The sequence below is a fragment of the Papaver somniferum genome, chromosome 6 (assembly GCF_003573695.1).
Source record: "Papaver somniferum cultivar HN1 chromosome 6, ASM357369v1, whole genome shotgun sequence".
NCBI lineage: Eukaryota > Viridiplantae > Streptophyta > Magnoliopsida > Ranunculales > Papaveraceae > Papaver > Papaver somniferum.
This window is the reverse complement of record NC_039363.1, coordinates 35,415,057-35,442,821: the sequence shown is the minus strand read 5'-3', so window position 1 is coordinate 35,442,821 and position 27,765 is coordinate 35,415,057. Positions and strand designations below refer to the sequence as shown.

The following is a 27,765-nucleotide window of genomic DNA, read 5'->3' as shown; positions in this document are numbered from 1 at the left end:
TTAGATAAGTATCAGCAGGTACATTATAGCTTCCATAAGAATCAATCAAAAGTTGGGTGTTTGAGAACAATTGCAGAGATTGATAGCAGGTAATTCCCCCAGTTTGGTGATTGGAGGGTAAAGTTGGGCATAATCGGGTTCAGAGGTATCCTGTTCTTCTGGGATGACCAATAAACTATCTAAACTGGAATTTTCTCTTGTACGTTTTCTCAGGTCAGCTCTAGGATTAATCTTCCTTTAGAGATTTGATAGAGCATCATGCTCAGCTGAAATGAGAGTTCCTCTAATGATAATTGGTGTGTGACTAGGATCAGTAGCAGTTTTGAATTTTCTTGAAGAGTTTGATGTTCGAGTCGGACCACTAAAAACCAGTTCAGAGCCAGTGATAGATGCTTCAACAGTAAAATTCTGAGTGGTAGCCTGTTTGAAGATAATCGGTAACCCCTTGTTCTGCTGAGTCGAGTTCTGCTGAATCAGACCAACATCAAAAATCTTCAAAGTTGTGGATCTGTTGACAAAAAGTCCCATCTGAAACATATTTGATAAACCCTTCTGGGTAGTGTTCTCCATCTTCTGAACATTATCCTTAGCTTTTCCTTTGTTGCATATAAGAGCAGCAGTAGACTCGACTTGAGTATCTGGCACAATCTTAGTTTGTTGCATGATAGTATCCGTTATTGCAGTAGAAGTAGAGATAGCTTGTTTGTTTTCTGGTGGTAATGGCATCATGAGATTTGAGACAACAGGAAGAAAATATTTGTTGCTAGAAGAAGCAACTTCCTTGATAGCTTTCTGTTTCAACTTCCAAGCAGGATAGTTGACGTCTTTATGGTCAAGAACACGACATGAAGTGCAGAAATATCTTGGAACTTCGATGTATCTACACTCAATAAGAAATGGTTGGGTTCTTCCACCAGTAAACAAGGGGATGCCTATTGGTAAAGCTTTCTGCACTGGAATACTGACGCACACCTTGACATTCTTCTTTAAAGGATGATTTCCATAAGGATCACAAGCTTCAATGAGTTCTCCCATATTGAAAGTAAGTTTCTGAAAATCTTGAAATTCAGTACATTCTTTTGGAATATTGCACAGGATAAACCACATAAGTTCTTCAGTGAAATAGAGTTGGTAATTTGCTGGCCAGCTTTCTGGTGGAACAACTTCTATCACCATTAGATACCCGCAGACAAACCAAGGTCTCTGCGAGTTAATTATGTTAAAATCATCTTCAGCTAAGAATCGAATGAGAACTTTGTTGTGTAATCCACTAAAGGTTGTAATAGTAGGAGATTGAGTAAGAGGCCATTGGTTACAGATGCAATAGCGGATCGAGAAGGTAGGAACAAGAGTTTTAAAGCATAAATATCCCACCATACACTATTTCCAATTACTATCAGACTCAGCTAGAATGACAGTTTTGTCGATGAAGACTGGTTCAGAAAGTGTAGATGGTAAGGTTAATTTTTCAGCCATTTGAGTAGACAGGTTTTGAATTTCTTTATTTATCTTTTGAGAGTTATCTGGTAAATTGGAGAGATCCATTTGATATATAGACTTGATTTATATGAAAAGATATTGATTGGAGTGAGACGTACAGATAAAAAATATAATATGAAGGTATATAGAAAGGAATCCATTCTTGGTACTATCCTGATAGAGATCACAGGCTATATGGATGAAGAGATGACAATAGGTTTATATTTTTTTATCTTTTTGAACCTTAAAAAGGGAATGAGAAAAATTTGTTGAATAAAGTTTGACAAATTATCAGGAGAAAATTGGTATAAAGTAGTTGTTGTTATGCTGCTACTTATGCTTTGGAGACAGGATTTATCATACGAGTTGTCCCTGTTTTCCCCATATTTTATGTGTAACGACAGGGTTGGGATATTTGAATTCACGTGAGTTATATGATAAGAGAACCAAGTATAGACAAATCCAATGATCCATTGTAAACTTTTCTGGGATATATGTAAGTGGTACGTAAGCATGATGAGTTTAGGAGTTGGTGAATCATAAATAAGTTTGTCTTTTTTAGATAGACAAAGGTATGGTGGTATAAACTGCCAAAAGTAATAATGGTGTTGGCATAACAAAATGGTTGGTGAAGGTTGAAATAGTAGAAATGGTGGGAAAAGTTATATGGTGGTTTATAGTTCTGATTAATCATATGCCTCTTGGCATTGGGTTTGGGTTTGACGGCTAAATTAGTTTTGGAGACTACCCATCTGGCAGACATACTCCAAACCTCAATGGTGCCTCTCAACAGGTGTTGCATTCTCCTAATCTGCATAAAATACAAGATTTTAATTAGACACCAAAATAATTTATCAAAATTAGATGACCTACCTATACCTCTCTTAGTGGCAGTTCTAAACGGAGTAATGATAATAGAGATTTTAAGTGTTGAAAAATAGGCTTTTATAGGGTAATTATGATCATGAAGATGAAAGGAATACACATGGTTTTAAATGGGCTGGAAAACAAAGCGACGTGACGCTTAACCAAGCGCCATAAATGGTAGTTAATGTGCACAATGGGGTCCTTCAAAGGATGTTTAACTAAGGGATTATCATAGTCAAAAAAATACATTCTAGGTTTATGATCAGAAAAGGAAAGAATTAAGAGAAGGAGAGAAAAGTTAAGAGATGGCAAATCAAGGTGATTAGAATCTTCCAGGCAACATTGAGGAGAATATTCCGGTTGTTCCACCATCCTCAACAGAGTATGAGCAAGCCAAGGTTCTCGCTTTATCCTTGAAATTTTTGGAGCTTCAGAGATTGCGGACTGAAATTCAGGCTGAGATTGACAGGCATGCACATGAGTTGATCCGTCAAAGGGAAGAGCAAGAGAGGATTCATCGAAGAGAGGAAGAGAAGCTTGAAAGTCTGTATGTTGCATGGTTTCCAAAGTATCTTCCAAGATGTAAAAGAAAGGATGAGAAATGGGCAGAGAAGCACTCCAAATGCAAGAGGTATGATAGTGCCACTAAGAGTGACTCTGAAGCACCAGATGAAGGTTTTGAGTATCCTGTAGAAAAGGTTGATACCAGTGAGTTGGATTCATATGCAGCAGAGGATAAGGCAAGAATGGAAAAGTATCATGAAAGGAAATTGAGAAGTATATTTGATTTTGAGCGTGCAAATCCCAAAATATTTGCAAGGACCATGCAAGAGGGTGAGGAGAAAGCGGATGATGAGGAGATGTTGGAGAAAGAGACAAATGAGGAAAAAATTGGAGAAGATACTGGTGATGATGATGATTCTGAGGATTCTTCGTCACCTGACAATACTTCACCTGCATCGTCTGACAGTGAGGAAGAATGGCATAGAGAGGAAGAAGGCTGGAACACTGATGAAGATGACTATTAGACGTATCTTCACATGTATCAGAACTAACCAAATTTCCAGGTTTTGAGAAAAGCTTGAAAATGTTCAACAAGTTTTTTGCAAAGTGGTTACTCCGATGCTTGCCCCTGCTCTTCCTAATTTTGTTGCAGATAATGGTACGTAATCTGAAGTTTGTTCTTTCTCTCTTTGCGGCCGGTGTCAATTCTCTTCTGGATGTGATCATGATGTGAATAGGAAGTAATGTTTAGGGTATTTTTTGGGTAAGTTTCAGTTTTAATATTCTTGTGATTATGGTCATGAACAAGTTGTTTATGGTGTTGACAAGTAATGCTCGGTAGCTTTGGACTGAGATTGATGGTTTTTTGTTCTGGTACACTGTGTGTGTAATGGTTTAAATGAATGTTTAGGTTTGAAAGGCAAACGCTAGTCTGGGAACTTTGTATATATAGGTTAATGTGCTTGTTGTTTCTGATTTGGGTGTTATTAAATTTTTTTGAAAATTTCTAAGAATTAAGATGTTCTTGATGAATGAAATGAGTAGTGTAATGATTGTTTTAAACAAATGATAGAGATTGGACTTAAATATGAAGAGGATACTAATGATGTAAACACAGAGGAAATTCAGGTAATGTAAGGTTGAACTTTGAGTTCTCAGGGAAGAATTAGCCAAGAACATCAAATGAGGATTGTTGTGCTTACGTCAGGATGACGAAGCAGACACTCTCTTTATAGTAACACTTTTTTTTTTAGCCGAACTTATCCCACCTCTTATACAGCTTATTGATGTGAATTTTAGTTACCCAAATAGGAATAATTTCAGGTTCTCCAATGTTGACGTTGGTATTGATAAGGGCACCCGAGTAGCAATTGTGGGACCAAATAGAGCTGGGAAATCAACTCTTCTTGATCTCCTTGTTGGTGATTCGATTCCCGCGGAAGGGAGGCTCGAAAGAGTCAGAAATTGAGGATTGGAAACCCCTAGTGATTTGATTCCTAAGGATGAAGCAGCAATCGTAGGTTGTCGGTTATGGTTGGGACGTAATTTTTTTCCCACACTAATGTTGGTGTTATGGTTAGGATTTGTGTTTTCTCAGCAATAATTTTTGTATTAAAAAAAACAATTTTTTTAACGTCCTCTAAGCAATTAGTAGCAATGAACTTGTAACTCCAGTTTAGTTAGAGGTGTTCCTCACTATTTTGAGCATATGTTTCTTCATATTCTTCTAATGTTTTAAAAAAAAATCAAAAATTTCATCATTCTTCTTCTATTTCTCCTCTAAATATATGAATACTAATTTTTAAAATATAAATAAAATCATTAAACTAATAAAACTTAATTATTTGTATTAGCACTAACCAATGGCATATTACTTAAATTTTATCATTTCTCCAGTGCAACAGTCAAGAAATTTCCTTTATGTTTCTATACGCGCATTTGAGGAAAAGCCCACGTACAAGCGTTTTCTCAGTACGTTTTAGCAGCCTGATAGCCGATCGAGATAGAGTACTAACATGGAGATATCAAAGTACGAGAATATGAGAAAGCATATACATTCCAGATACTTCCTTTTATGACTTCCACTTCTCCCTCCTGGCCCGGTGACCAACTAGGGACCTTAGTGACTCGCAACAGGAGAGACTCCTTACAGACTCGAGCGTATGCTAGAGGTTCAAAGACGGAAAGATCTGCGAAAACGGATTTTAACTATTTTTTTCGGGCAGGCATCTCCTCCTAAAGAATTCAATTCAATCATCGAGAAGCAATTGAAGTTAGAGAACTAGGTGGAAATATCCTTTCTCAAAGGCTATGCTTTGATAGTCTCTTTCTTTATCGAGGAAAGAAGGAACTCTCGCAAAACGCCACCCCTTGGTTTGCCAAAATTAGTTGGATAAAATGTATTCAAGATTACTGTTTCATAACTCCTATTTTTCCTTTAGTCAACCCCAAACTATCCCCCTTAGAGTCCCATAACAGAATTCTTTTGAAAACCTTATAAAAGCATAAGTTATATTTTTTCCCCAAAGAAGTTATAAGTTATATATATTTTTAGAAAATAATAGGATTTGAATGACCTAAGGTGGAGTTCAGTCAACAGGTGGGGTTCAGTTCCAAGGGTGTTTGGGACGAACGGAATTGGAACTCCAGAGAGTTGAAACTCCATCATTCAGTGAAAAATCAAATAACACCTTCCCCCATGGAAGTTGAAACTCCATCTTTTCCAACCTCCACAATCAACCCCCACTGCCTTTTCGTATCTCAATTGTCAAATAGTTTTACTGTCATCTAGACCATCATTTTCTTGGGAAATGTATACCATATCTCCAAGCGGAGAGACTATTACGGTTTCTCAAGCTCTTGATTGGATTAATGCATATTGTGTGTGTGTGTGTGTGTGTGTGTGTGTGTGGTGGGGGGGGGTGTTACACGCTACACCGGAGTAATATCAGGGCAGGTTGAACGAGTTTGAATATTATGTACACAAATCATAGACACTTCACTTGTATGAGATGAACCGATTAAGGGATAACTTGATGATTGACATATCTACTCCAGTTTCTTGTACTCATGGTGGTGGTCATGGTGGTGTGGGTTTATTGTTTTGGTGGTGTGTGTTGGTTCTTACTTTGGTGATGGCGGTAATGGTAATGTAGGTTTTGATAAGTGCATAATTTACTATACTTTTGTTATCAATTCCATGCTTGTATTTTATATGTTTCTTTCATATTACCTTGTATTCCTGTTGTTTTGTTTTGTTTTGTTTGTCTTGTTTAGGTAGAATCATCCAAAAGGAGCGAAAAAAATGCTAAAGCGGACATAAAACATGAGCTTGGACTAAGGACTAGGATAAACTCGACCAAATTCAGGAGTATTCAACTCTATATTGTAGAGAATGAAGTGACGAAAAGAACGCAGAAATAATGAGGTCATTCCGAGTTTGTATGCAAAATTTGTGGGCAATACCGTTTGGATCAAATATGGCCCAATATCTAGTTACGTATGGGAAGAGGGTCTTACCGATCCATACCTCAAAGAAGTGACGAAAAATACTTGCCAACATTGGTTTTCTTAGTTCCGAAATATTTCCAAACCCAAATATTCTTAGGGATGTTTAAGGATACTTAAAAATATTTTCAAGGAGTGGAGAGTATCAAGTTCCGGACAGAGATTTTGGAAAAAGATACCAAGTGGAGACAAGAGTACAAGGAGCGAAAGCTATGGTTTCAGGTTCTTCCATTACCGAATCTTTTTCTCTTTGATTATCTCTGATGTATATCATGAGTTTTACTAAATCCATGAGTAGCTAAACTCCTATTTGATTGAGGATGAATTCTAAGTTCTAAAGAAGATTTGATTTAATATATGAATCTATTTTGATTTCTTCATATGATTATTGTTTGTTTTTAGTATAATGAATATTTATGATTGATTGATTGATTACGTTAGGTGGCCAACTAAAATGATTTCTTAATTGATTTATTGCTAGTAACGGGTTAAGATATCCGTAACTGTTGAATAACCCTTACACAAAGTAGAAAACGTAAGACCTTGCAGAGGGATTCTGTGGAGCAATCGCATGTAGAAACAACACTAGTAACAGACCTACCTTATGTGTTTGATGCTAGGATCAACCTAATTCATAAAACCAAAGCATCCGATTAGGTTAAATCGTGAGATCTTATTCATGGTGGCCTAGACGGATAGAATCTAGTAGTCGAGCACTTCCGTATCCAGTGATATTAGGAATTTAGGGGATATCTGAGCTTGTTGATATTCTACGGTTGGTGATAATCTATGATTTATGACGAATAGATGAATGTATTACTTCAATGATTGTTTAGTAACGAAGAAGGATTCCTCGATCATACTTGTCATCCTTGATGACATCTTAATTTATTTACTTTGTTATTTACCTTGCTTTACTTGCAACCTATAAACAAAACCCTCATATTTGTGACATTTGACAACTGAAAACTCCTTGCTCATTACTAAACATAGACACTTCACTTGTATGAGATGAACCAATTAAGGAATAACTTGATATTTGACATATCTACTCCAGTTTCTTGTACTCATGGTGGTGTGGGTTTATTTTTTTGGTGGTGTGTGTTGGTTCTTACTTTGGTGATGGCGGTAATGGTAATGCAGGTTTTGATAAGTGCATAATTTACTATACTTTTGTTATCAATTCCATGCTTGTATTTTCTATGTTTCTTTCATATTACCTTGTATTCCTCTTGTTTTGTTTTGTTTGTCTTGTTTAGGTAGAATCATCCAAAAGGAGCGACAAGAGTGCTAAAGCGGACCTAAAACGTGAGCTTGGACTAAGTACCAGGATAAACTCGACCAAATTCAGGAATATTCAATTCTATATTGTAGAGAATGAAGTGAAGAAAAGAACTCAGAAAGAATGAGGTCATTCCGAGTTTGTATGCAAAAGTTGTGTGCAATACCATTTGGATCAAATAGGGCCCAATATCTAGTTACATATGGGAAGAGGGTCTGACCGATCCATACCTCAAAGAAGTGACGAAAAATACTTGCCAAAATTGGTTTTCTTAGTTCCGAAATATTTCCAAACCCAAATATTCTTAGGGATGTTTAAGGATACTTCAAAATATTTTTAAGGAATGGAGAGTACCAAGTTCCGGACAGAGATTTTGGAAAAAGATACCAAGTGGAGACAAGAGTACAAGGAGCGAAAGGTAGGGTTTTGGGTTCTTCCATTACCGAATCTATTTCTCTTTGATTATCTTTGATGTATATCATGAGTTTTACTAAATCCATGAGTAGATAAACTCTTATTTGATTAAGGATGAATTATATGTTCTAAACAAGATTTGGTTTAATATATGAATCTATTTTGATTTCTTCATATGATTATTGTTTATTTCTACTATGATGAATATTTATGATTGATTGATTGATTACTTTAGGTGGCCAACTAAACTGATTTCTTAATTGATCTATTGCTAGTAAAGGGATAGGATATCCGTAATTGTTGAATAACTCTTACACAAAGTAGAAAACGTGAGACCTTGCAGAGGGATTCTGTGGAGCAATCACGTGTAGAAACATACTAGTAACAGACCTACCTTATGTGTTTGATGCTAGGATCAACCTAATTCATAAAACCAAAGAATCCGATTAGGTTACATCGTGAGAGCTTATTCATGGTGGCCTAGACGGATAAAATCTAGTAGTCGAGCACTTCCGTATCCAGTGATATTAGGAATTTAGGGGATATCTGAGCTTGTTGATATTCTACGGTTGGTGATAATCTATGATTTATGACGAATACATGAATGTATTACTTTAATGATTGTTTAATAATGAAGAAGGATTCCTCGATCATACTTCTCATCCTTGATTACATCTTAATTTATTTACTTTGTTATTTACCTTGCTTTATTTGCAACCTATAAACAAAACCCTCCTATTTGTGACATTTGACAACTGAAAACTCCCTGCTCTTTGTGGGAACGATCCTTGCTTCCATTATATTACCAATTAATTGTGTAGAAATAAATGATTTAATTTTTTACACTCACGACACGCATCAGGTTCTTATTTTGGGGTGGTGGAGGTTCTCCTTCTGGTTTAACTCCTGGAAGTCATAGAAGTCTGAGAAGTTATAGAAGTCAAAGATGTTACTGTTTTACCCCGAATATTATGTAAAAGCTCAAATACCACACGATGATAGAGGCTTTGACATTGAAGCAGCTCAGCTGCAAACTCCTAGTGGGAACTTTGACATTGAAGTAGCAGAACTACAAACTCTGGTAGTGTCTTGAACATTGAGGCAGCTCGGAAATTACTCTTTATACCCCAAATTGCCTCAATCACAAAGCAATTCACCCTTTTCACGATTGCTATCGTGTTCACCTTTGCACGAATGATCCGCCTCAAATTACTTTTCAAGAATTTGGAGACGATCCTCTTGACTCTATCCAACCACTAACCCAGACTCAAACCAGTGAGTTCTCTGCTTTATTGAACATCAATATTGATCCACAAAACCTATCTGAATGGATCTTTAATGGTCAAGGAAATCAGGGAAATTAGTATTTTATAGATGTAATTTAATTCGTTTGATATTTATGTTCTCTTTTTATTAATGAAAGTTATCTTAGAATTAACGTTTAAATCCAAACTGATTTAACATTTCATTACATAGCATTACATAGAACATGATCAACATTGAATCCACACACATAAATCTTAAAGATTTCATAACATTTATCCTAATTAAATACTCTGTAGTTGACTTCAAAAAAATTGGTACGGGCCAGAGTTTCTTTCTGAAAATATAGACAAATACAAAGTTAATATGAGTTAATTAAAACTGAGTTGTTCAATATGATTAATTAAAATTTATTAAGTTGTTCACTAGTTCTTCGATAGATAATCCAGAATGATCTTGGTTAACCATCTACAAAATTTACACATAATTTACACATAACTTCAAAGTTCTTCCTGGTTTTTTAATTTTCATTACCAACTAACGCCACAAACCTTTGAAACACATTATCTCATAAATTAAAACTGGTAAGGTTCATACCTCCATCTGTTGCAACAGATATCCAAACTCGAATAAAACCAACATGTTCTTATTAAGTGAAGCAAGCGTGAGACATTTCGAATAAAAGGTGTATAGAAGGCGAGTTGAATCGCAAGAGAGATTGAATATCTATAGATAATTAACTTATAGTCGTTGGATGACGAAACACTGAGCGACATAGATATCACCGAGTGACCAAGACTATGTTGCTGGCGACATTAAATTGATCGCGCGACATAGTCTCCACCGAGCGATCGAGACATAGATATCTCCGAGTGACCAAGAATATGTTGTTGGCGACATAAACTTGATCGTGTGACGTAGTCTCTACCTGAAAGGTCGAGAGTCTACCTTAGTGGGACAAGTGGAAAATTTGTCACTTAGCCCATTATGGTTATCACTTTGTCAAGAACGGGTTTTTGAGGCATCACTCCTTTTTGGAGGAGGGCATGATTTTATTTTGGGTAAGACATTGAGAAGTAAATTGAAGCCGCCCCTTATCCAAATATTTATGTTAATACCCAAATTACCCTTTTTAATTAAGTAAGTGTAATAATTATTTAGTGTGATGATTAACTGAATGATTAAGTTAAGTAATTAATGATCAGTGAGATTAAATTAATAAGTTAAGAAGAAGAAGAAGAAGAAGATGATGAAGATGGTTTTGGAAAGAAATAAAAATGAGATGGATGATTACGAAATGAGGCTTTTGGGTACTATGGGTAAATCTAGTTATGTTGCTTGAATTGGCCAAAACTTTCGACAAAATAAAAAACTTATAAACTGATTTCGACTAGGTCAATACAGTTCGGCTACGATATCTGAAGAACAGGTAGCCGAACTCCTCTGCAAGTGTAGTTTGGCTAACGTTTCTGAATACACAGATAGCCGAACTCAGCTTTAATGGAGTTTTTGCTTTGTTCAGTTATCTGTTTCCAGGACAGGTAGCCGAAATTTTAGGCTAGAGTATACAGAGTGATGTTCGGTTTAGTCGAGTGCACCATTTTTTTAGCGAAACTTTAAGTCTTAAATCAGCGGGACTCGTGAAGTTCGGCATGCTCGCAAAAAATTGCGACTCAAGCGAACTCAACATTTAGATATACAGAGAAGAGTTCAGTTAATGAAATTTTTTTGCGACTCAACCGAACTCAGGATTTTATCTCCTTACCGAAGCGTTCTCCGTGTTCTCCATCTTTAAAAGTTCGGTTATAAAACTAGCTTTCTTTTCAAAATTATCCTAACCGAACTTGATACCGTAACTTCCATTTTCAACTCATTTTGATAATTACTACTCATTTATTCAACTGAAAAACAAATCACAAGTAATGGGTTTGCGAAAAAAAATTTGGATTGACAATTGATCGATGACGACGAAGAAGAGAAGAAGATGAGCCGTCTAAAAGTAATGAGTTTGTGAAAATTAAATGTAATGTATTGGTTATAATTTTGATTTTGTTAATGATTTAGATTAGGTGGTTATTATGTTAGTTATAAATTAAAGGGGATTTTAATAAAGTGTCACACTTCCAATTTGCAGTTTAAGAAAATGCCACCGTTTTTTTCAGAGTTTATTTAATGCCACACGTTTGACCTTTTCCATCCAAAAAAACTGTTGCCATCAGTTAGTGCATAGGTGGCATTTATCCAGCTTAGTAAAAGACATATACACCCTCAAATCTGTCACCAACTCACCAAACCCATTCCTTATTTTGGCAGTTCCCTTCCTTTCTTACACTTCTTGTAGCCTTCACCGTCAGTTCATAGCTCAATCTTCTCAGCTTACATCCAAAGCCTCCAACTTGGAACTATTCTTTCAGCTTCTCTTGCTCTTTCTTCACTTTAGTCACAGCTCTATCTCTGCTTAAACATCTCAACTTCATTTACTCCAGCCATCATCCTGTAATCTGGCATACTCAGCTTCACCAGGACCACGGCCAGCTTAACCTCCTTTCTTCATTTCCAGCAATCTCTGCCTGCGAACACATCATAACTACCACCAAACTGCGGCGGCAACAATACCAGCTGCACCATTTCATCTCATAAACATACATCTCCTCATACCATTTCCAGTGCCAATTCAATTTCATTACCAGCACATTTGTTACTCATCTCGCTTGCAATCTCGCCATGTCCAGTTCAACAGCATCATACCCATCCGTAATCCATCACCGATTCCTCCTTGTTCTTGGGTTCACTGCACCTGCAACATCCACCAGTAAAACTCTCCAGCATCAACACTGTCATGTCACCTGTCCTAGCATTCATCTAAGTCACCAAATACCCATGGAACTCTGTAGCAACACTTCAGTTCCATGGAAATTCATCACCAACCATCGCAGTCATTTTCTCTTGCTTCATCTCAAGAGCCTACAGCAACTCCCTGCAGCTCCTGTGACATTAACCAAGCACAAACCACCTTCAATTCCGTTGCAACTACCACTGCAAAACACACATGCAATTCCAGCTCAAACCTATCTTCAGTTCATCTATAATATCAACAGCAACATCATTTCCTCAAGTACCATCAATGGCAGTAGCAGGAGTGTCTTCTTATCCCTTGTTCTCATCAACTTCCTTTCCTTGAAGTTGTTCTTCACTGAACCCTAAAATTCCATTCGATATTAATTTCATCCCCAAAATCACTCAAAACTCGAATCCGAGTTGAACCCATCTTCTATTCAACAACTTTCAGCAACATCCCTTGTACACGGGCTCAACTGGTAGAAACTGAGCTTAAAGAGGTGAAGAAAAATCCATTTAGGACTTTTATCGAACACCTAATGTGCCATTCTCATCTTGGTGTAACATTGAAATTTCTAGCGCTTCTAAACTCACCGAAACACCTGCAAATTCAATTCACAACAAACCCATAGTTCAGAAACTATTCAACAATCATAAATCTCCAAATCCAGTCCAAATTATCAACCAACAAGACCATTATCTTCACTGGTTTAATTGGTCTTCAAACTCCATCAACTGCTCAGCATTTCGAACTCATTTCAGCCTGGAAGTCGGGATATAAAAGCTCTTGATAGACCCTGGCAAATACCCATTGTAGGCTCTGAAAAATGATTCACGGAAGCAGCACATTTCCTCCTGTTATTCTTTTCTTTTTTTGTTTACCGGTGATAAAGACGGTGAACTCATGACTAGTATAATTGGGTTTTCAAGGGTAAATATGTAAATCACGAAAGATTCTTTTGACTGAGTCGGCGAAAAAGACCAAGTCTGTGGGTCCTGGCGGAAAAACTAACGGTTGTGGCATTTAATTAACTCTGAAAAAACGGTGGCATTTTCTTGAATCGGGATTTGCAAGTGTGGCAGTTTGTTAAAAATCCCTAAATTAAATTAGGTTAAGGATAGGTTAGTCATTTTCACACGTTAGAACACCCCTTATAAGTGTAGGGAAGATATCCTAATCAAACCATTGTCCCTCTCCAAAATGGAGTGGTGTCCAAAAAATGGCTCTTTGTGCAAAAGTGACAAATCTATGATTTGCCACACCCATAGGAACGTCCTTGGCAGCATTGTTTTTATAGGTTGTGTAAGATGTATGTTGATGATGTTGGGCATAAATATAACCCCAAATGTGCCTTCCAACCACAATTTAACCCGTTTTACACACACAAAATCTAGTGTACCTAAATTGAAGATTACTGGAGTCGCCCTGGTTACATGCTGCTCTTACCGACGACATTCCCTGATATCAACCAAAGATTACATTATCCTGGCAGAAACTGCAAGTTACATAAACATAAACCAACATTCTTTCTCTTTCCTTCTTATTTTTTTTTCATTTACAATTAACGAGTATACAGATATTACAGTCTCTGTTAGGAAGAGTATATATATGACAGTAGTCACAGGTTACAAGAAGTAACTGCTTTATGTTTTTGCTATATTTTTACATGCTTTCTGGTGGTGCACCTGGAAAATTCCCACTTCTTTGTTTGTTTGTTTTAATGAAAATTCCCACTTCTAAGAAATATAAATATATATATATATATATATATATATATATATATATATATATTTGACTACAGGATCCGTTGATGATTGACGCTGCCTGCAATTCAAAAGGCTTAAATTTAAAGATCATTTAAAACTGAATTACTCCATGATAGCATAATATCCCTGGTAACAGCTGGTATATCTGCAAAACAAAACCAAGTTCATATATCTGGTGTGAGAAATTAGTTTCCCTGGTAACCAGAGAAATTTGGTTTTATTTCTTAAGTGGCTATGACCTTCAGTGGGTTTGTTTTTCAAGGAAGTGTAACGGATACTTTATGGGAATGGAGGAAAAAGAAAGGGAAGAACTTAAAGTCTAAAAACAAAAATTTGTGATATAATCCCCTTTGCAATTTGGTGGGCTGTATGGCTAGAAAGAAACTCAAGAGCTTTCAATGGCAGGTACATTTCAATGGAAAATGTGAAGGATAGTGTCAAGACTTTCATCTTTAATTGGTGTGTAGGCACAAATTTTTTCGAAGGAATCACTCTGAGCATGGTACTACAGAATGGGAGGCTGTTGTTCATTAGCTTTCTGTTTTTGGTTCTTTTCTTTCATGGCATCATTTTAGTGTGCATTTGTTATTTGCTTTCACCAATACCATTACTCCCTTAGTGATGTATTGGATTTTTAATAAAATTTGCCCTTTTTGAGTAAAAAAAAAATTAGTTTCAACTTTGTGTGATCCTAATACTAAAGACATGATGCGGAAGGCTTTACCTCGTACAACATCCAAAGCAACTGAGGGCATGTCAATGTCATCCTGCACCAGTCTATACACATCCACGAGCTATGAAAAACGAAAGAAAAGAAGAAAATATTTTACTGATTTTGCTGAAAAAGAAAATGACTACAAAATTTTATCAGTGATAACCTATCATTAGAAAGATATTACAAACCTCTTGAATGTGAAGCTTGGAGTCTTCAGTTAAAGCTAGAAGAAGTTTTCTGCGAATTTCAGAATCAAGAAGGACAACGCGAGCTCCATCCTTAATAGTGTCAGTCAGGTCTAGTTTCTTTTCCACTTGAGATTTTTGACTGGTGTGGAACAGAGTAAAGGCACATAAGAATTTCAAAACAGAACAGTAGGACAAAGAACTAATAATAGGCATAAAGTCTTTCATGTGAATCAAACCTGATCGCGGGGTTGCTACTCATCTTATTAACATTTTCCTTTGCGAGGACTATGAGATTTTCAAGTCTTTTCCACTGGAAAAGCCCATCTTTAAAAAGAACCTAGTACATAAACCAGATCATCATCTTACCAAGTCAATCCTTACAGAATTTATCCCCCCATCGAGGTTGATGGTTAAAGGGTTCAAACCCATATAAATGTCATAGATTCACATGATATTAATAGTATAGAACGCCAAGTACAGAATAATATGCATTAATTTGTGAAGAGCGATTTAAAACACTGACCTGTATGAGGCGCTCACGTAGGGCAGGGTTAGGGTCTGTTAGAAGACGTTTCGCAACATATGGGTAGGCAACCTAGAAAAATTGTTTCAGTATCAGTGAAGTGCAACTGCATTTGGATCTTGTCAAAGAAAGTATAAGAATTACTTCAAAACATAGATGTGGTTAGTAGTAGTTAGTGCCACATGGCGAACATTATTATGCATTATTTTAGCTGAGACGAGTAGAAACCAGAAATAGCTACATCTCACTGAGCTTGTGATAAAGTAATACCATAATATCGTGCACATTATCACAAGCTCCGTGAGATAGAAAAAGTTCCCATATGCAACTTGGAAAGAAACGTAAAACAAGTCAGCAAAAGACTTCCTTACCTCTAGAAATTTAAATTCCGGCTTCAGGGTGAAACAGATCCCTTCCTGTGTCAATAGAGAACGGATAACAAGAGAAAACCGTTCTGGTATACGAATTGGGTATTGGTAAACTAATTGATTGAATTTTCCTGTAGCAACAGCATGTGAATCATATATCAGAAGGTCTACTAGGAAACATCTCAATCGAATGAAACTAATAGGTAAAGTAGTATTGTCCAAAATAAGGAAAAGTAAACAAAAAAAAAAAAGGAAAGTTCGCTTTGAAATAACAAAGACCAACAAAATAATAGATCAAGTAGATCCTCAATTTTACTTACCTTATTCTACATAGCCTACCAATGCTGGTTTCAGATTAGACTAACAAATGCTTAGGCTACTCTTTTAACAAGGACGTTTTAGTAAAGATAAACTTATAAACCTATAAAGCAAAAGATTAAGTAGTTTACCAGTTACACTCCGGAAATTAAAATCCGCTAGTCCTTTTCCAGATGAGTTCTGCCAGATTGCTTCAAGAGCGGGAACTATGGGAGTAACATCTGTTCCACTTGCCAGAAAACCAAGCCTGGTGAAATCATTTGCCATCTCGGTGTAATCCTCGTTTACAGCATGAACCACAGCATCGATTAAGATCTGCTTGTTTTGCTGGAAAACAGAAAGGAGAAGACAATCTCAGAGATGATGGAAACAAATCAGACAAGTAGATCTGGCAATGACCTGACCTAATCAAGCCACAGAAAACTACAGAGGAGATCAAAGAAAAACAGTAACATCTCAAATGTCAGGTTTCTTTGGATACTGCATTTGGTATTCCGTAAATTACTAACTTTAGGCAGAAGAATTATGAACTTAACTTGCCACTAATGGCTGAAGCCTGAGGGTGGAGTAATAGAAGGACTAATGAATTTAATAGAACAGATAACATGGGCAGAAGATTAGCCACTGCCGAGTGAGGGTGATTACACATAATATGTGTAGACATGCTTAGGTTCATCTTCTACTAAAAAGAGAAAAGTAAAGCCTACTCCAAATAACTCCAAAGCCAAATTTGACTTTAATTTATGTACCTGACTGAGCTGTGCAACATTTCCAAAGTCAACATAAGCAATACGTCCATCACGCATAGCAAAGACATTTCCAGGATGTGGATCTCCATGAAACAACCCAAATTCTAGCAATTGCCGCAAAGCAGCACTTACTCCAACAGTCAAAAATCCGTTTACATCAAGGCCTGCTTCTTTAATAGCCTAAGGTAAATAGAGAAAACTTGTGAATCTTGCCTTAAGTGAATGCACCTCATCTTAGAATTTATGTACTCTGCTTAAAAAAATAATACTTTTACTCGCAAGCCTCCCACTCTTCAATCATATACAAGTATTTTAATATTAAGGTATTTTAATATTAAGGAGATGAGATATTTCAGAGGATTGTCTATTTGACATACTGACCTTTGGGTTAGTGCACCGAATGCCATCAATCCATTCCATAACTAAAACACGTGAACCTGAAAGCTGTTTATAGACCTCAGGTATTTTTACAGTTGGATCATCTTTGAAGTTTTCTAGAAAATCCTCAATGTTTCGAGCCTCCTGAACGCAAAGAAACAAACAAACCAAAAGCCATAAGGATTCAAAACAACAAGGAAAGCACTACAGTATATATGGTAACAACTGAAGATACAAGACTGAATCCACGCAACTCATATCTTCAAACACCCCAAAATTTCAAAAAGAATCAACATTATGACTGGTGATTGACAAGTCTTTGCTTTTCTATCGTTCAGAACATCAAATGCATAGGTATTTTTTCCTTTGCATTTGATGATTTTTATACTTTTCAAAAAATTTAAAATAAAATCCTTGGCCAAAATAAAAACTGTGACTGAAAAATCAACATATTAAACAAAAAAAAAAGAGAGAGAAGTTATTATTCTATAGGTGATCGTTTAACCATATACATTTAGTGTAAATAGTTGTGACTACCAGAGTATAATCCAGCTCTTCCAAGAGCTTCTCCCCGAATTCATCAACAATAAGTTCGGCGTTGCATCCTAATTTCTGTAGACTGATCCCATTCAAGAATGAAGCAAGCATCCGGAATAGGAAAAGATCCCGGTAAATTATAGGTTCGATCCCAGGTCTTTGCACCTGTCAAAAAATAAAAAGAATCAACAATCCATAAGTTCGATCGAAAAGGGGTTTACTAGGTATACATATAACAGTTAATGAAATAACCAGAGCGTTGAAATAAGCATTCTGAACTTATTGCTGTGATGCATAACAGTTAATAGTGCTTTGGATATAATGCTTGTAAGTTACACCATTTGATTATCAGAGAAACAGCAAAGACGGAACCAAGTTGTGAAATACTCCTATGTTAGAATATGAGAGTACTACAACAGTGATAGATGTAAGTGATATGGAACAACTTCCCGAGCAATATCAAAATAGAAGGTTGCCTTGTTCGAGAATAGCAATAAAAAACATCCAAAAACTTCAACACTAATGGTGGATATATCTAGCAGCACAGACAAGACAAATATGAGTACAAAAATCTCTTGGAAAAACCACTTTTCAATATTGACCTATATATTTTGGGCCTTCCCCTTGGAGGTGACCATTTTGCCTTATTTACTTTCACAATAAACCCTCCATGTTCCTATTCTATCAAACTCTAACATCAGTGCTGAGATGACCCAGCATAGACTCGATACAATGGCGTGGATAACCACTGTGCTTGTGACCTGAAGACCCAAGGAAGTAAATGGTGAAAAGCTATAGGTAGCTGCTTCAACATGGCCATTGCTAATTTAAACACACATAACTATATGATTCATATAGTTATGGAGTCCTCGATTACGAAAATCAAGTCAAACAGGTTGATTTATAGTATGGAACTGGTAATAGGTATCAGTCCTAAATTTATTTGGCCTGATGCATATAAGTAAATCTAGAATTTGTTATCTGTTCCTAAATACGGAATATATTTCAATGCATGATATTATACCCTTTAGAAGAAATTAAAATATCACAAGACAAATCTTAAGCAAATTGATTTGTAGCACCATATGGACAAGGACCTGAAGAAAATTAAATCAAACCACCGGGGATATCGCATACAACCTTAATAGCAACTTCCTCTCCAGTGTCACGTATAGTTGCACGATAAACTTGACCTAAACTTGCAGCTGCTACCGTCCGTGATGAAATTTTGCTGAAAACAGCTTCTAGGGGCTGACCTAGTTCCTCCTCAATAATGGTGAATGCAACCTATACATAACTTATCAGAGCATTTCCCTAGTCCCATCAGAACGAAAACGGAAAAGAAGAAAAAAAAGAACCTTCTCAAAGATGACCCACACATTTGCAGAAAGTGAACTGTCACCTGATTAGGAAAAGATGGAACATCATCTTGAAGTATGCAAAGTTCATTCATATAATCTTCTCTAATAATATCAGGTCTATTTGCTAGAACCTGTTAATGAGAGAACACGACAACAACCAATTGTTAATAGAGACGATAAATATAAGAAATATGTTAGAAAGGTCTCATGCCATGAATAACAAGGCACTAATATACACCTAAGTTCAGCAAAATGTTACACTTAATGCGCTGTATTCTCATCCATGGATTTGATACATATATGCCTAGCATTCCAAATTCATCTTCGCCATATTAAATTTGAGGATAAAATAGAAAGTTGGAAAGAAAGAAACCTGTCCAGCTTTAATGAATGAAGGTCCCAAATCACAGAGAAGATTCCTAAGTTGTCGAGCTCTAAAAGGAACAACTTCTTGATCTCTTCCGATCAGAAAATCAGATAAAAGAGCAGACCAATAAATTCCTAATTTCCAAACTATCTCCACTCCACGACCAATAAGTGATAATACAGCTCCATTTGATTCAAACACTTTATTTCTAACCTAAAATCCAACAAAATACAAAATCATCAAACAAATCCTTACAGAACAAACAGGAACTAGAACCGTGCGACTAATTAAATTTACCGTTTCTGGAGTATACTTTCGAAAAGGAATACAGACACCACGTTCAAAATCAAGTTGCTCCATTGCACTACTACTGCTACTTGACTCAAGTGATCCATCATCTTTGTCTTCATTACCACTACTACCTCTTTTTCTCAAAGGAGTTAATTTCTTTTTTGGAGTTGAAGTTGTTGAAGCTAAATTCAAAACCCTATTATACTTGTTCTTCTTCTTTGTTGATGAATATAAAAAATGATTTTGATTTCGTCTACTAGAAAATAAACTATTCTTTCTTTCACAATAACAACTTGTTGTTGCAATTAGATTGTTTCCAGATAATTCCATCTCAACCCTTGATTTTTGTTTAATTAAAGAAGAAGAAGAAGAAGAAGAAGAAGAAGAACTGGAGAAGAGAAGGAGAATTAGAGGTGTACAATTGGATCAATTCAAAATGAATGAGCGAATGATAACAACAAAGGCGAACATTAGAGTATTATGCAACACCATAGTTTATATCCGTTGAGATTGTGATGGGTATCATGAGGATGATCTATGGTGTATAGGGATGGAAAAAGGGAAATGTAATAATATCTCGGATGGAGGTGTTTGTTAAGTAAGGGGGAGGGAGAGATAACGGATAAACAGAATTTTTGTTTTGTAGAGGACAAGGAACTCGTGGAACAAGGAGGTTTCTTCTTGTACTTGTAACTCTTGATTGGCCACGATACATTAATGCCACTCCCTTTCTATCTTATGCGGAAATGCTTTTGCATACCCGAAAATGATAGATCGGCCACCCTCCCGTCAAAAATCTCGTGTGTGAGGACGGGTAGTGGAATTCCTAACCCCATAAACATGAGTCCAACTTTGTGGACCCTTCTAAAAAGGTGCACATTCCGGTCTTTATTATTGGTGAATATGGTGTAAGATAAAACTGTTTTCCGTACCGTAAAACCAGTTTTGGTATTAGCATATCTAATAACGATATTTTTTTCATTACACCACGAGTTTCCACACAATATATATTCTCTCTTTATGGACAGAATTTATATCTCCCTGTGTTCACCCATTGCCTATTTTTTTTTTGTATTTTCTTACCTTTCCTCTGCAAATCGATAATAGTTATGATATTGTTTCTTTTTAATTTTTATTGGGAGCTTTGATAAAGTGCCCCACTTTTGAATATAGCAAAAAAACAGTGTCTCGTTTTTTCCAAATTTTCCAAAGTGCCCCGTTTTTTTTTCAAAATACGGGTAATGGCTTGTTAGGATGGTTAAGTGCCAGCTGGCATCTTACAAATGACTTATACACCCCTCGAGCGTGCATCTCACACACACAGCAGTAACAAGGTTGGAAATTCTTCGCACGTGCAACTCACACGGACTCAGGTAACATAACGGCCAGAAAACACGTGGCATGATCTTGTGCACACAAAAATGAACGACCATGATTAAGCTGACAAAAAAACGGCTATCTTCATCTTCTCCACCCTATAAAAACCAGAGAAGAACCCTAATTCATTCATATCAATCAAACCATATTTTTTTTAAGTTACTCATCAAATTCAAACTTAGAAAACGCAAACAAGTAATGGGTGGTGGTCAGAATGAATCTCCAAGTAGTAGCAACATCAAGAATAAGGGAAAAAAAGGCATGATTGATTGTGCAATATGTAAACAAGGAAATCATGACACACAAGTCTGTCCTTGGATGTATTCTAGGTGCAAGCATATTCCATGCGTTGGTGTGAGAGCATTACTTAGATCTACAACAACTGAAAACTATGAAAAAATGTTCTTCAAGTGCACAATACCAACCTGTAGTTACTTTGAATGGTTTGAAGATGCTTTAGACCACTGTAAAGCCAAGGACATTATGCTACCATCAACAAAAAGTTGTTGTGCTTGTGGAGAAGAAGACCACTGCTACAATGATTGTCCACTGCATAATCAGGTTTGCTTTTCTGCAACCTGCAAATCCAAACTCATACTAAAGATGTGCAAAAATCAACACAATAAGAATATAGCTTACCTTGCCTGTCAAGATTGTGAATCTTTTAGATGGGCTTCAGATGGCCTCTACATTGCTGCAAAAGTCAGGGTTACAGAATCTGCAACCCAAATGGCTGCCATATGTAAGCAATTAGGAAAAAACCTCCATATGTAATATGTAAAAAGTTGCTTTAAGAACTTAGTTTACTACATTTCATATCCTGTCATAACAAAAGATGTTCAAACATACCAAAGTTCACAACCAGTTACATTCTTACAATAACTTAAAGTTCACGAATTAACCATTCATAAAAGATACCAAAAAAAAGGAAACTGCAACTTTAGTTTTTCTTTGCCTTACTAGGTTTCTTTGTATTTCCTTTAGGATCTGTCATAGTCTGGCTCACTGTTTGTTTAACAGATCTAACATTTCTGAAATTTTGAGAAACTTTCTGCTTCTTAGTTCCAGCTGGTTTTGAAGTAGATGCACCTGGAGTATCATATGATTTCCTCTTCTTAGATCTTGAAGATGTTGTTGCAGGTTTATCAAAGCTTGTGAGAGTTGCACCATCAACTTGAGTTCTTTGTCTAGGTGCTTTAGAGTTCTGCCCAACAGCACCACCAGAACATCCCCTACTGTTGTGGCCTCCAATCCCACACCTGCGGCATTTGTAGACTCTGGGATGTGGTGGAGGTTCATCATATGCCCTCCTTCTTTTAACTCTAGGCCTTCCTGTTTTCCTGCCACTTTTAAGAGGGGTTAGCTCCATCTCTACCTGCAACCAAACAATAAATGGAAATGAAAAATGAAACCCTAAAGGAATCATATATGTTATATAAAGAAGAATATGTGAATATTAAATACCAAGATAGTGCTTTGCTGGTTTCAGATCTAGTTTAAAGTGCTTACCTTGACCCATTCTTTGACATCAACCAATGGTTTCAGATGTGGTTCATATGTGGCTCTAAATGCTGCCACAGAGTAGTAATGAGAGCAGTACCTGTTCAACAACAAAAGTAAATGGTTAACAAACACAAAAAGTAAATAGTTGACAAGAACAAAAAGACAAACAAACAAATGTATAAAGTGAACTTACTTATTCCATTTTGGTCTGTATCCTTTCAATGCACAGAATGCATGTATGCATACAAACCCTCTCAGCTGCCATTGAAGACAAGAACATGTTTTTTCTTCCAAATTAACAGTGAAAACAGAATGATTTTGCTAACTTCATATAATTTTGCTAAACTGCCCCACTTCCAAATTAACTTCATATAATTTTGCTAAACTACCCCACTTCCAACCTTAGAAAACACATGACGAAGTCCATAGTCCATAGAAGGCTAAAGCTTAACTTCTTTGGAACAAATACACTAATATATTAACTATACAGTAGTGCTACTTGCTTACTTATTTAAGCTTAAACAACTATCATATAATTAAGGTATACAAAGCCATATATAAAGGTACATAACTAAAATATAATACTTAAAAAGAAACCAAACGAGAATGAACTAGGAGGAGAAAGGGAAGAAGACGATAAATCTTAAAGAAAGGGAGTAATTGAGATTGTTTATGGAGGAAATATAAGCAAATCTTTGTTTTTATTTTATTTTTAGGATAAAAAATTAGAGATATTTGGCTCGGCTAACTTAGCCGAACAAAAATACATGTAGTTATATCTCCACGTCATGGATATTATGGGCCATCATATTGTCTTCATCCAATGGATTAGGAGATTTGTCAAAAGGGTTTGTCAAACCCCTTTTTTAAAAGATCCCGATCCAATTGTTTATGACTGATCAATCCGGATCATAATTCAGAGAAAGGAAGCGAGGTTCTCTATTTTGAACACTTACCACAAAGTGAATGTACTCTCTTCCTAAAACTTTGAGGGCACACATGACTAAATCTACATCTGGAACTGGTTCTCCGATCTCTGCAAGTGAATCTGAGATATTTTTGGGTTGATGTAAAAACTCGCTAATAGTGGAAGAGCCTTTCTTGATAGAATATAATTGTGATCTCAGCATTGATTTTCTGGCAAAGAATTTTTCAGTAAAAAGCTTTGCAAGATGTAGTCATTTCTCTCTAGCAGATAAATTTCCAAAAAGTTCAGATGATAAAGATTTATCAACAGTTGCACTGATACACGATCCAACAAATTTATCAAATTGTAACCATTCAAAATAGTTTGGATTTGGAACTTGAACGTTATTGATGAAAAGCATCGGCATTTTTGGAGAAATCGATCCATCAACTAATCCATATAGGTTTGTACAAATCAGAATAGAATACATCTGATCTTTCCACACAAGGTAATTTGAACCATCCAATTTAACATAAACAAAGTTAGGAATATTGGGAAAAGAAATACTAAACTTACTGGGAAATATAAAAGAATTATATGTTTGTTGAGGAAATTGAAATTGAGATTGTTGTTGTTGTTGAACAGGATGTGGAGTTTGTTGTTGTAAATAACGATATTGTCGAGGAGATTTTCAGAAGATGTAGTTTGAGATGGAAATTGGATCGGTGAAAAAAAAGATGGATATCTTTAAGTAGCATAAGGAGATACATAAGATGCAAGTGGTTGAGAAGAAGATAGTGAGGTGGTGGTGGTTGTTGTTGAGAAGATGTAGATGGTTGTGAAGAAATCACAGGTTTTGGTTATCGATTAGGAGAAGGTAAAGGTGGAAACAGATCATGATTATGTAACTGTTGATGGTGTTTTTGTCGTGCATCAGAAGATGCGTGTTGAGTTTGTGTGGTTATGGTCATTGAGAAATCAAAAGTTACAAGTCCAATGGTGAATTAAAGGATTGAAATTTTTTTTTGATAATTCCTCTTTAGTATCTGATACAATGTAAGAAAAGGTTTGTATTGGTTGAACATGTTAAAAGAAAAAGTACGGGACTTAGTCCTTTATATAGATATGGACAGGAACTCAAGACTTTCTGTTACATATAACATGAACTGATCTGTACAGCTGTGACAGGCTGCCAAGTATCTGAGATGGAAGAATCTGGACCACTAGATTAGCTAACAACGCAAGCTTGCCTAGCCGAAGACTACCTTCTCATTTATCCTGACTGAGGGACAGGCTATGCAGAATACACAAACGGAGATTGCTAAATGATAGAATTCCGGGAGTTTTGGCGGGATTAATCTTGATCAGTTTAAAATCATTGTGATATCTCCTAATTTTCCCCCGAAAAGGTTTTTTCCGGTTACAATCGTCCCGTCATTGGTTACTTATCATGGCCTCCAAGTAGGACCCTTCATTCCCATATGGGTATAGGGAGAAAAAATGGGGAACAGTACACTAAACAAAGTGGATGTCTATGTAGATCGCCTTCGATTATCGGGTCTAGATGACACTGTTTTAACTTAATTGAAGTCTTGAAGGTAATTTTTTTTTGTTCTTTTTTTTCTTTGCACCGGAGAAGTTTAGAAAAGCCTTCTTGGCAATATTAGATCCATTTTAGAACCACCAACTCCAACACCGAATATAGTTCTTTGCAGAGGTATTGTTATCAGTAGCAATGATGTTCCATTGTCTTCCCTGTTTTATATGCTTATTTGCATTTCCTTTACTGATGTCGTTTTACCAACACTATCATTTCTTATAAACAAGCTTTTATCCATTAATGTATCTGTCTATTACTATCGCAAGTTTAATTGTAGAAAATATCGTAAGCACAAAATTATTATCAAAATCACAACAAATAGTATAATGGCGGTTAACATCAGAAGATTAGATAACCTTAATATCAGTAATCAATACTAGGATAACAAACAAATTAGGTTCAAAAAACATAGGAATATTAAGTTGATGCAATAGATATTATTAAAAACAAAGAAAAGAGATAGATTATGCATACCTCAAATTATTCTTAGGAATAACGATTATGAACAGTAATAATTATTTAGAACTAGGTTTCCCGATTATAAATAAGGATCAAAATTAAACTTGAAAAATTTTAAAAAAAAAAAAAATTTCAATCAAAATGAACTGTCTGAAAAATAACTAAAATACTCTTAAATAGATTTCGGGAAGAAAACACAACTTGCGCAGCAAAAAATTATGAAAACAACCCAAAACCGACTCAGACTCGAAATTTGCTATTTTTGGGAAATTCGAGATTTTCATATATATTAAAAGTACTTTCAAAAAGAAATTGTATGCCACAAACGATGACCCAAACGGACTCTTAACAAAGAAATTATTATGAAAACAATTTTTTCTAAAATAGCAAAAACGTATTTGGAAGCCCTAGACAAAGGAAATTTGGATAAATTTAAATAATCGACCGCTTCATCTTTATCATTGGGGAATTTCTCATCAAAATAAACATCCATTGGTCTGTTTCGCAAAAGTCGGATCTTTTGCCTCCAAATAGGATATTATGTGCTCGTCTGCATCATTTTCCCAAGGTCGAGAGAAATTCTCCCTCGAATTTTAATGATCATCGTCATCTAAATTATCTCTATGATGAAGCACCAACTGTTTGACATTAAAAACATCAGGATTAGGGATATGTCTAGGCATCTTCAACTTATAAGCATTTGGATTGATCTTAATGATTTCCACTAGACCAATCCTACGTGCCTTCAGCTTGTTACACTCACCCAAAAAGAAACGATCATTTGTTAATGTTGCCGCATGTTTATACTTCTCATTAGACCAAAGTAAATGCTCTTCAGCCGACTTATGAATCTGTTGCAATTGTTGGATACGCTCTTTAGGCTCGGGCTTCAATTCTCTTCAAACCAGTGACATGTGCTAAATTAATTGGTGCTCGTGGATTGTATCCATAAACAACCTCAAAAAGACTTATATCCATGCTATAATTTATCAAGCGATTAACAACAACCTCAGTTTGGGGAAGTTTCTGATCCCAACTTTTCATATTTTCTACGACCAGAAATTGCAATATATCATCCAATAAACAAGTCACCACTTTTGTTTTTCCATTACTCTAAGGATGATATGCACTAATGAAGTTAATCCTCGTATAAGCTAGCGTCCATAAGGTCTTTTAGAAATAACTTAGTAATCGTGTATCTCGATTAGATACAATAGAACTTGGTAACCATTGAACAATATATTTTCCGGAAGAATAATTCAGCTAACTTTAATGCAATAGTGGTCTTCTTGCATGCAAAAAAGTGTGTCATTTTTTGAAAAATGTTCAACCACTACAAAAACTAAATCTTTACGAGTTGAGTTCATGGTAAACCCAATACGAAACCCATACTCGAATATATCCAAGACTGACTTAGAACTTTCAATGGAATATATAACCTTCATTAGACGTTTTTCCTTTCAATATTTGACAGATTCTACATCTATCTAGAAACCTCATGTCTCATTGTAGTCCAACGATAAGTCTTCTAGACAAGTTAAAAAGTTTTGTTTCCGCACATATGTCCTTTATCATGTAAATCGTTGAGAATATTCACTCGGAGACTAGAATCTAGAATACATAATTGATTACCCTTGAAAAGAAAACTATCATGCATATGGCAGTCACTTTTCGCTATTTTATTGAGAGCATCCACAATTTTCGTGAGATATGAACAAAACATATGAAGAGAAATGTTGAATCCATGCATTTATCGAATTCAATAGCGCAAATTAGACTTACCAGGGCATCCATCGAAAAAAAAGATCTTCTCGTTTTATTTGTATATATTTGTAAGTTAAGACAAAATAAAACTCATGAAAGAAGAGAAACAAAACTTACATAGCAGTGAAGCATTTCATATTTGAACTTTAAAACTAAGATATAAATAAGAGAGAGAAACATGTGATAATGTAGAAAATCGTTATCATATACCCAACTCTAATGTGGATATTTCTAGGTTGGAACAGGTAGGTGACACTAATTGTTTATGGTCGTACGACCCTCCTCAACTTAAAAGGGAAACTACTTCTGCAACACAACCACGTAAACATCTAATGCATTATAAGAATCAAATACCCAATACCTACAAAACTAAAACAAACATTAGAATTACCTCGTTTTCCCATTCAAACTCATCCCACATAGTTCTAAATGTAACTGA

At 35.8% G+C, this 27,765-nt stretch overlaps 2 protein-coding genes across 3 annotated transcripts; one reads left to right on the top strand and one right to left on the bottom strand.

Moving 5' to 3' along the window:
- The first annotated feature begins 1,411 nt into the window (after positions 1-1,411).
- LOC113290724 (luc7-like protein 3) lies at positions 1,412-3,374 on the top strand. The gene is made up of 2 exons (XM_026540308.1): positions 1,412-1,454; positions 2,683-3,374. Exons 1-2 carry the CDS (start codon positions 1,412-1,414, stop codon positions 3,372-3,374), a joined length of 735 nt encoding a protein of 244 aa, XP_026396093.1.
- Positions 3,375-13,614: 10,240 nt separating this feature from the next.
- On the bottom strand, positions 13,615-20,226 carry LOC113287295 (protein ACTIVITY OF BC1 COMPLEX KINASE 1, chloroplastic-like). 2 transcript variants are annotated; one of them, XM_026535999.1, is made up of 14 exons: positions 19,723-20,226; positions 19,432-19,638; positions 19,100-19,189; positions 18,838-18,984; positions 17,698-17,862; positions 17,164-17,304; positions 16,783-16,962; positions 16,165-16,360; positions 15,719-15,846; positions 15,348-15,419; positions 15,061-15,161; positions 14,825-14,963; positions 14,646-14,715; positions 13,615-13,979 (listed from the first exon to the last, which is right to left on the bottom strand). In XM_026535999.1, exons 1-14 carry the CDS (start codon positions 20,044-20,046, stop codon positions 13,951-13,953), a joined length of 1,989 nt encoding a protein of 662 aa, XP_026391784.1. In that variant the 5' UTR covers positions 20,047-20,226; the 3' UTR covers positions 13,615-13,950. The 2 variants fall into 2 exon arrangements, with proteins under 2 accessions (XP_026391784.1, XP_026391783.1); XM_026535998.1 differs by having other exon boundaries at positions 13,615-14,066; positions 19,723-20,225.
- Positions 20,227-27,765: the final 7,539 nt, after the last annotated feature.